This window comes from Micropterus dolomieu, linkage group LG02 (assembly GCF_021292245.1).
Source record: "Micropterus dolomieu isolate WLL.071019.BEF.003 ecotype Adirondacks linkage group LG02, ASM2129224v1, whole genome shotgun sequence".
NCBI lineage: Eukaryota > Metazoa > Chordata > Actinopteri > Centrarchiformes > Centrarchidae > Micropterus > Micropterus dolomieu.
The window spans coordinates 32513329-32521895 of NC_060151.1; the positions used below are offsets into that span (position 1 = coordinate 32513329).

The 8567-nt window shown below is 44.6% G+C and overlaps 2 protein-coding genes across 4 annotated transcripts in view; one reads left to right on the forward strand and one right to left on the reverse strand.

The window, feature by feature from the left end:
- Positions 1-3434, reverse strand: part of rdm1 (RAD52 motif containing 1) — a 6960-nt gene extending 3526 nt beyond the window's left edge. The window contains exons 1-3 of the mRNA XM_046043543.1: positions 3338-3434; positions 2697-2800; positions 2407-2586 (exon numbers count right to left, since the gene is read on the reverse strand). Of these exons, the coding sequence (XP_045899499.1) occupies positions 2407-2586; positions 2697-2795 (279 nt within the window). The 5' untranslated portion in view covers positions 2796-2800; positions 3338-3434. The remainder of the gene's footprint in view (positions 1-2406; positions 2587-2696; positions 2801-3337) is intronic.
- LOC123962614 (interferon a3-like) lies at positions 2121-8209 on the forward strand. 3 transcript variants are annotated; one of them, XM_046038795.1, is made up of 6 exons: positions 2121-2844; positions 4989-5190; positions 6506-6580; positions 6676-6828; positions 7280-7357; positions 7894-8209. In XM_046038795.1, the coding sequence occupies exons 1-6, from the start codon at positions 2825-2827 to the stop codon at positions 8002-8004; spliced, it is 639 nt and encodes a 212-aa protein (XP_045894751.1). In that variant the 5' UTR covers positions 2121-2824; the 3' UTR covers positions 8005-8209. The 3 variants fall into 3 exon arrangements, with proteins under 3 accessions (XP_045894751.1, XP_045894759.1, XP_045894745.1); XM_046038803.1 differs by having other exon boundaries at positions 4994-5190; XM_046038789.1 differs by lacking the exon at positions 2121-2844 and adding an exon at positions 3339-3505.
- The last annotated feature ends 358 nt before the right edge of the window (positions 8210-8567 follow it).

The window sequence follows — 8567 nt, forward strand, 5'->3', positions numbered from 1 at the left end:
GTCTCTGTGTGTCTCTGATCACCTGTGTGTCTCTGTTCACCTGAGTGTCTCTGATCACCTGTGTGTCTCTGAGTGTCTCTGATCACCTGTGTGTCTCTTCTGAGTGTCTCTGTGTGTCTCTGTTCACCTGAGTGTCTCTGTTCACCTGAGTGTCTCTGTTCACCTGAGTGTCTCTGATCACCTGAGTGTCTCTGTGTGTCTCTGATCACCTGTGTCTCTGTGCGTCTCTGATCACCTGACTGTCTCTGATCACCTGTGTGTCTCTGTGCGTCTCTGATCACCTGACTGTCTCTGATCACCTGTGTGTCTCTGTGCGTCTCTGTTCACCTGAGTGTCTCTGATCACCTGTGTGTCTCTGTGCGTCTCTGTTCACCTGAGTGTCTCTGATCACCTGTGTGTCTCTGTGCGTCTCTGTTCACCTGAGTGTCTCTGATCACCTGTGTGTCTCTGTGCGTCTCTGTTCACCTGAGTGTCTCTGATCACCTGTGTGTCTCTGTGCGTCTCTGATCACCTGACTGTCTCTGATCACCTGTGTGTCTCTGAGTGTCTCTGTGTGTCTCTGTGTGTCTCTGTTCACCTGAGTGTCTCTGATCACCTGTGTGTCTCTGAGTGTCTCTGATCACCTGAGTGTCTCTGTGTGTCTCTGTGTGTCTCTGTTCACCTGTGTGTCTCTGTTCACCTGTGTGTCTCTGCGTGTCTCTGTTCACCTGTGTGTCTCTGTGTGTCTCTGTTCATCTGACTGTCTCTGCGTGTCTCTGTTCACCTGTGTGTCTCTGATCACCTGTGTGTCTCTGTGTGTCTCTGTTCACCTGAGTGTCTCTGATCACCTGAGTGTCTCTGCGTGTCTCTGATCACCTGTGTGTCTCTGATCACCTGAGTGTCTCTGCGTGTCTCTGATCACCTGAGTGTCTCTGTGTGTCTCTGATCACCTGAGTGTCTCTGATCACCTGAGTGTCTCTGATCACCTGTGTGTCTCTGTGTGTCTCTGTTCACCTGAGTGTCTCTGATCACTTGAGTGTCTGTGTGTGTCTCTGATTACCTGTGTGTCTCTGATCACCTGTGTGTCTCTGATCACCTGTGTGTCTCTGCGTGTCTCTGATCACCTGAGTGTCTCTGATCACCTGAGTGTCTCTGTGTGTCTCTGATCACCTGAGTGTCTCTGTGTGTCTCTGATCACCTGAGTGTCTCTGTGTGTCTGTGTGTCTCTGATCACCTGAGTGTCTCTGTGTGTCTCTGATCACCTGAGTGTCTCTGTGTGTCTCTGATCACCTGAGTGTCTCTGTGTGTCTGTGTGTCTCTGATCACCTGTGTGTCTCTGATCACCTGACTGTCTCTGTGCGTCTCTGATCACCTGACTGTCTCTGATCACCTGTGTGTCTCTGTGCGTCTCTGATCACCTGTGTGTCTCTGTTCACCTGAGTGTCTCTGTGTGTCTCTGATCACCTGTGTGTCTCTGATCACCTGTGTGTCTCTGAGTGTCTCTGATCACCTGTGTGTCTCTGAACACCTGAGTGTCTCTGATCACCTGAGTGTCTCTGTGTGTCTCTGTGTGTCTCTGTTCACCTGAGTGTCTCTGTTCACCTGAGTGTCTCTGTGTGTCTCTGATCACCTGTGTCTCTGTGCGTCTCTGATCACCTGTGTGTCTCTGTTCACCTGTGTGTCTCTGTTCACCTGAGTGTCTATGAGTGTCTCTGATCACCTGTGTGTCTCTGTGTTTCTCTGATCACCTGTGTGTCTCTGATCACCTGTGTGTCTCTGTGTTTCTCTGATCACCTGAGTGTCTCTGTTCACCTGAGTGTCTCTGATCACCTGAGTGTCTCTGTTCACCTGTGTGTCTCTGTGTGTCTCTGTGTGTCTCTGTTCACCTGTGTGTCTCTGTGTGTCTCTGTTCACCTGTGTGTCTCTGTTCACCTGTGTGTCTCTGTGTGTCTCTGTTCACCTGTGTGTCTCTGTTCACCTGTGTGTCTCTGTTCACCTGTGTGTCTCTGTTCACCTGTGTGTCTCTGTGTGTCTAAACTATGATCAATATTCTAATGAGCTCTATTCTCTTTTTCAACATGACTAAGTTAACTACTGAATTATTAATGAGACGTGTTTATTTATTGTACATTTAAATATAAATCCTGTGTGTTCGTTAATACTGTGACTGCAGCTGCGTGATCAATATTAAGCAGCATGTTTTCACTTCCTGTTTGTTCTCACCTTCACAATAAAGCGAGTTTAGCAGGAAACATGACTCCAGCTAACATAATAATCTCCGGTTACCTTCAGTTTAAAGTTTCATTTTAAACACTACACTGACCCTTGTTGTGTGAAATGACTTGTTTCTCTCCTGTTCACCTGTTCAGGTGGGTCATATCACAGTGTCAGTAACAGAAGAAGCCCGTGTGCGTGAGAGGTGGTGACCTTGAGTGGAGAGCTCTGGAACAGCGAGCGTCCATCAGTCCGCCGCTGAGCCTTTGAAGCCTGAGCAGCAGAGTAGAACTTGATGAGGGCGTAGAACCCGGGCGGGTTGAGCGGCGCGTTGGGACACACCTTCAGCAGGTAGAGAGGACCGAAGGACGAGAACACGCGGTCCAAGCCGTCCTGAGGAGGAACACACACACACACACACACACACCTGTTACAGTCTGAGGGGGACAGCCTCTTAAAAACAGTGATTTCTGAATGGAGTCTGGCAGCACGTTCTCGCTCACGTAGATCTGAGCTTCGGTGTTGGACGGCTGGATGTCCCACACAAACAGAGTCTTGTTGTTCTCCACAGGAACGTGGAACTCCAGGATGTCCACCTCCATCACACCTGCAGGACAGCCAAGAACAGGAAATGTCCCCTGGTCTTTACTGGTGAGCCACCTGCACCAAAACCTCCCTTAAAAAAACTCTAATTTAATTTAATAATCACCCTCAGCTGGGAAACACTCATTCCAGAATATAAGTGTAAAAAGTTTGCTATTCAAGAGGAGCCACTAAATGTTTCGGCTTAAGAGTAACCTGTCAAAGGTCATTATTAAACATGTTGGCTTACAGTTCCCACAGTACAGCTGGAAGCGAACGAGCCAACGAAAACTCGTATTTAATCACATTAAGTTTGGTTCTGTGCTTTGTAAAGAAACGACAGACATTAATAAACAACTGATGTTACCAAGTAAAGAATGTGTCGGCGGAGCAGCGTTAAAATGGCAGATTTTTTAATGGAGTTTGGCGGGGCGTTCTCACGTAACGTTAAGTGTGTTAAAGCTACAGATTAACCACCTGCCGTGTCCGTTAACGGCCGTTAACCGCCCGGCTGTTCGAGCCTCCGGTTGTTAAAAAGCTCGGTAACGTTTGTTTTACTCACCGTCACTCTCTTGTCTCCACCGCGGTTTGTTTTGAACAGTCTGTGGGTTTACCGCGCTTCCGCTTAGAGGCGGGATCTGCTGCTACAGTAACCAGTAGGGGCGCAGATGGGAGTGACGACATGTCCGTCAGGCCAATCACGGTGTCCTCACAGAAACTCATTCACTCTGTCAGTATATATATTTATTTAAGTAATTAATACAGTTTTAATACTTGTTAACCGTGTTTTATTTGTTTTTCTTTGATTGGCGTGTATTTTATACATGATGAGCTTTTTTAAAATTCATCACATGATCTGTTATAAAGTGTAAATAAGCAGCTGTTAGTATCAAACTAACGGGAAAATCAGACAGTAGTATGAGCAGTAGTATTAGTAGTATTATTAGTAGTATTATTAGTAGTAATCTACTGAGAGAACACTGAAGTTTCTTTGCTTCATATAAAATATTATCTGTGTAATATATTTCCTGTGAGTTCATTCATCAACGCTCTGATCTGCTTGTTTTTATATTAATTAATTTTTCTTGTTAGCTGAAATACAAATTAGAATTTCAACATAAAGGATTTTGTTTATCAATCATTTAACATAGAAAAGGTTCATTCATATAGAATATACTGCAGCATCTTTATACATTAATGTGTGTGTTTATAATTTATCTTTATAAACACATCATGTGTGTTTTATTTTCACAGTGTTGAATGTATTTATGATATCTCCTCGGTGTACATTTACAGTACCATTACTACAGTACTACGTAGTTATTCGTGTGTTAGTGGTTACATCATCAGTGAAGGTTTCCAGAAAGACCAGAAAGTGAAAACGAGGCTGACGTCAGCTGTCAGTCAAACAGCGGAGACGCTGCTTTCAAAATAAAAGCACAGTATTATTAACACACGGCTGGATGGTTGACAGACAATCTGACCTGAGATCTGGCTTCCTGTTGATTTAAGTCACACTCTGTTTAACGTGTGGTCAGTGAAAAACCCTGGGTCTCTGCTGTTAACTTCATAAAAAGAGAAAGGCTCTGGTTTTATTTTGTAGAGCTGTGCAGAGACTTCATGTGATCTGGTTTGGTAATGAAAGTGAAAATGGAGGGACTGCACGGCACTAAAACTTCCCAAACACAGAAAACACGCTCCATTCATAAAAAAAGAGCGTGACGTCACTCACTTCTATTATTTTTATTATTTCGGTTAATCATTTAAATATGAATTTATTCAGAGCATGACGTCAGTCATTTATATAATTATTATTATTTATTCAGATAATAACTTAAACTTCTGAGGTCAGATTTAAAGAGGGAGCTTCTGCTGTTTCACATTAAACATCTCTACAGATGTAATATCTCTGCAGCTGAAACTACTTTTACATTTATTTACTTTTACTTCAGTACACTTCTGAAGTACTTTACTTCCACTTTACACTTGCACTCCACAGCACTATGTACTTTTTAATCTTACTGCACTGCGTGTACTTACTTTTCAAAATAAAATGTTACAAACAAAGGATCAATATGTAAATATTAGTCATTATTATTATTGTTATACGTGTGTTGGTGTGTGTGTGTGTGTGTGGAAAGTGAGAGTAGAAAACACTGCGGGGTTTTCTGCCTTTCACTCTGCTGTTTTCTCTTTCCTGTCTGGGATACAAGTTCAGCAGCATGTTGGAGACCAGGACACACAGCAGTCCTCTGCAGTACCGGCACAGTCTCCTTCACCGTCCTCGTCTTCATCATGCCAAGCTGGACCAGCCTGCTCTTCCTCCTCTGCCCGCTGACCTCAGCCCTCGGCTGTGATTGGCTCACACACTATGGTCATGCAAGCAACATATCTCGGACTCACGCCGAGCACATGGTGAGTCCAACAACAATGGCACAAGTTCCTGGAGCTTTCAGGGGGCCTTGAGACACTTCTTTGGGTTGTTTTAGGGGTCTTTGTGATGGTTCTGGGAGTCTTCGAGGGTGTTGTAGAGTTCTTAGAGGCTGTTTCAGGGGTCTTAGAGGGTGTTTTATGGTTCTCAGAGGCTGTTTCAGGGGTCTTAGAGGGTGTTTCAGGGGTCTTGAAGGGTGTTTTGGGAGTCTTTGAAGGTGTTTTAGGGTTCTTAGAGGCTGTTTCAGGGGTCTTAGAGGTTGTTTTACGGTTCTCAGAGGCTGTTTCAGAGGTCTAGAGGGTGTTTTAGAAGTCTTTGAAGGTCTCCTGAAGGGTGTTTTAAGTGTCATTGAGAAGGTTGCGGGAGTCTTGAAGGGTATTTTAGGGGTCTTAGAGGCTGTTTCAGGGGTCTTGAAGGATGTTTTAGGAGTCTTTGAGATGGTTCCGGGAGTCTTTGAAGGTGTTTTAGGGTTCTTAGAGGCTGTTTCAGGGGTCTCCTGAAGGGTGTTTTGGGAGTCTTTGAAGGTGTTTTAGGGTTCTTAGAGGCTATTTCAGGGGTCTCCTGGAGTTTGGTGTTTTAGCAGTCTTTGAAGGTCTCCTGAAGGGTGTTTTAAGGGTCGTTGAGATGGTTCCGGAAGTCCTGAAGGGTGTTTCAGGGGTCTCCTGGAGGGATGTTTTAGGGGTCTTTGAGATGGTTCTGAGAGTCTCTGAGGGTGTTTTAGGAGTCTCTGAAGGTGTTTTAGGGTTCTTAGAGGCTGTTTCAGTGGTATCCTGAAGGTGTTTTAGGGTTCTTAGAGCCTGTTTCAGGGGTGTCCTGGAGGGATGTTTTAGGAGTCTTTGAAGGTGTTTTAGGGTTCTTAGAGGCTGTTTCAGGGGTCTCCGGAAGGTGTTTCAGGGTTCTTAGAGGTGTTTTCAGGGGTCTCATGGAGGGATGTTTTAGGGGTCGTTGAGATGGTTCCGGGAGTCTTTGAGGGTGTTTTAGGAGTAGCACAGTGGCTGCTCACTGCTCCTAACAAGGATGGGTTAAATGCAGAGAACTATGGACTTGTAAGGTTCTGCTGACTCGTTAGTGACATCCTGTGGAGCAGTAAGGAACTGCAGCAGCAAACATGTATGGATATTTTTTACCAAGAGATAAATCATAAACTGATGTATAATAAAACTATTTAATATATCTTTACATACGCTATATTGGCGTACATGTCAGCGAGATCGGTACAGAAGACGATTACAAACAAACGCAGAGAGAAGGTGAAGGAAACGTTTCGTGACAGGAAGTCTCTGTGTCTTCATGTTTCAGGGCGGTCAGCTGACCAAAGAGGAGTGTCCTGTTTCCTTCCCATACAAACTCTACGAACAAATAAGGACGACAAAGGTAATCTGTCTGCTCTCTCACACACTTCCACACACCTATGCCTGTCTCTGTCACCCAATCACAAAGCTAGAATTCACACCTGTCGCTCTCTCCAGGTGGAGTCCCAGCTGGTTTTCATCAGAGACAGTCTGAAGCTAATTTTCGGTCTCTATCGGCACAACAACATCTCCTCTGTTACCTGGGACACCAAAGAGACGGAACACTTCCTGGTGTGCGTCTACAGACAGATCGAGGAACTCGACAGCTGTGTGAGTAGACGAATGTTTCGATTCCTTAAATTATCTTTTCCATTTACTACTCTTTAACTTTCACACTTCTGCTGCCGTCTTTTCACACATGGACCCTCCCGGCTCCCCTGGCTCTCTCGGCTCTCTCAAGACAAATCTTTGCTGACTGCTGTTATCATAGATACAGCTCATTCAGCTCAGCACTTCCTGTCCTCATGTGAGCCTTCAGCCTTCATACTTCCTTCAGCACTTGAACTGACACCATCTGCTTTAAGGACACATCCCGCTCTTCTGACCAGTTTCAGCTGATACTCCAGTGCTTACACTTTCTACTGACATGTAACCACTTCATATTTGTCAGCTGACGACTTCTTCTTCAGCTGAACTTCAGCTCCTTCCAGCAGTTTCACTGTAACTGAACTCACACGATGATACGAAAACCACAGTGTCTGACCTGTGCTTTTATCTTCAGGTGTCGACCACGATGCCAGGCGACGTCAAACTGAGAAGATACTACAGGAGACTCGCTAGACGCACTCTGCACTGCACTGTGAGTACACGTCCTGCTGTAGTACTGACTGCAGCATGTTATGTACTGGGTAAAAGTTCTAGTCCTGACTGTAGCACGGTATGTACCGGGTAAAAGTACTGGTCCTGACTGTAGCACGGTATGTACTGGGTAAAAGTACTAGTCCTACTGGGTAAAAGTACTAGTCCTGACCGTAGCACGGTATGTACTGGGTAAAAGTACTAGTCCTGACCGTAGCACGGTATGTACTGGGTAAAAATACTAGTCCTGACTGTAGCACGGAATGTACTGGGTAAAAATACTAGTCCTGACTGTAGCACGGTATGTACTGGGTAAAAGTACTAGTCCTACTGGGTATGAGTACTAGTCCTGACCGTAGCACGGTATGTACCGGGTAAAAGTACTAGTCCTGACCGTAGCACGGTATGTACCGGGTAAAAGTACTAGTCCTGACTGTAGCACGGTATGTACTGGGTAAAAGTTCTAGTCCTACTGGGTAAAAGTTCTAGTCCTACTGGGTAAAAGTACTAGTCCTGACTGTGGTTCTGTGGTTACAGGGTGGTAGTGCTGAGTCCTGGGAGCTGATCAGGAAGGAAACTATAAACCACCTGCAACAGCTGGAACTGCTGGTGAACGCCATCGTAGCTTCAACTTCCCGCCGACACTGACACGTCTCACAGCCTCCACCATGTTTCTGTTGTCTATTTATTTATCATGTTTCTATTTATGAACAAGGTCAAGTCTTCTATTTATTTATTTTAATGTCTTCTATTTATTTATTTTAATGTCTTCTATTTATTTATTTATTCATTGAACTGACATTTTTGTACCCACTGAGACTGATTTTACTTGAAAACGGTTTATAACTGAACAATAAAGACATTCCATGCATCTCTGGCTTGTGTTTGACTCGTGGCGGCATTGTGTTCCTCTGGAGTCCAGCGTTCATGATGTGGTGACCTCACGAGGCGCTGCAGCATCAGAATCAGAAATACTTACAGTTGCACACTTCGCAGAAAGGGCAAAAGGAATATAAAAGAAGATAGTCGCATGTAGAGAAGTACATAAATATCAGAGTAAAAATATTAAATAAAAGAAATATAAGGAGTGTGGATATGCACAGTATTTCCACAGCTTACATTACATTTATTCCTTTAGCTTTTATCCACGTCCCCTGATATACTTAATTCCAATAACACTAATGCTGTGTCTCAATTCAGGTACTTCCTTG

What these genes read in the sequence shown, in the direction of transcription:
- LOC123962614 (XM_046038789.1), top strand. Translation starts at nt 3,444, where the DNA reads ATGGGAGTGACGACATGTCCGTCAGGCCAATCACGGTGTCCTCACAGA. An exon ending in CACAGAAACTCATTCACTCT is followed by an intron (nt 3,506 to 4,988) that starts GTCAGTATATAT and finishes CTGGGATACAAG; the next exon opens with TTCAGCAGCATGTTGGAGAC. An exon ending in AACAAATAAGGACGACAAAG is followed by an intron (nt 6,581 to 6,675) that starts GTAATCTGTCTG and finishes CGCTCTCTCCAG; the next exon opens with GTGGAGTCCCAGCTGGTTTT.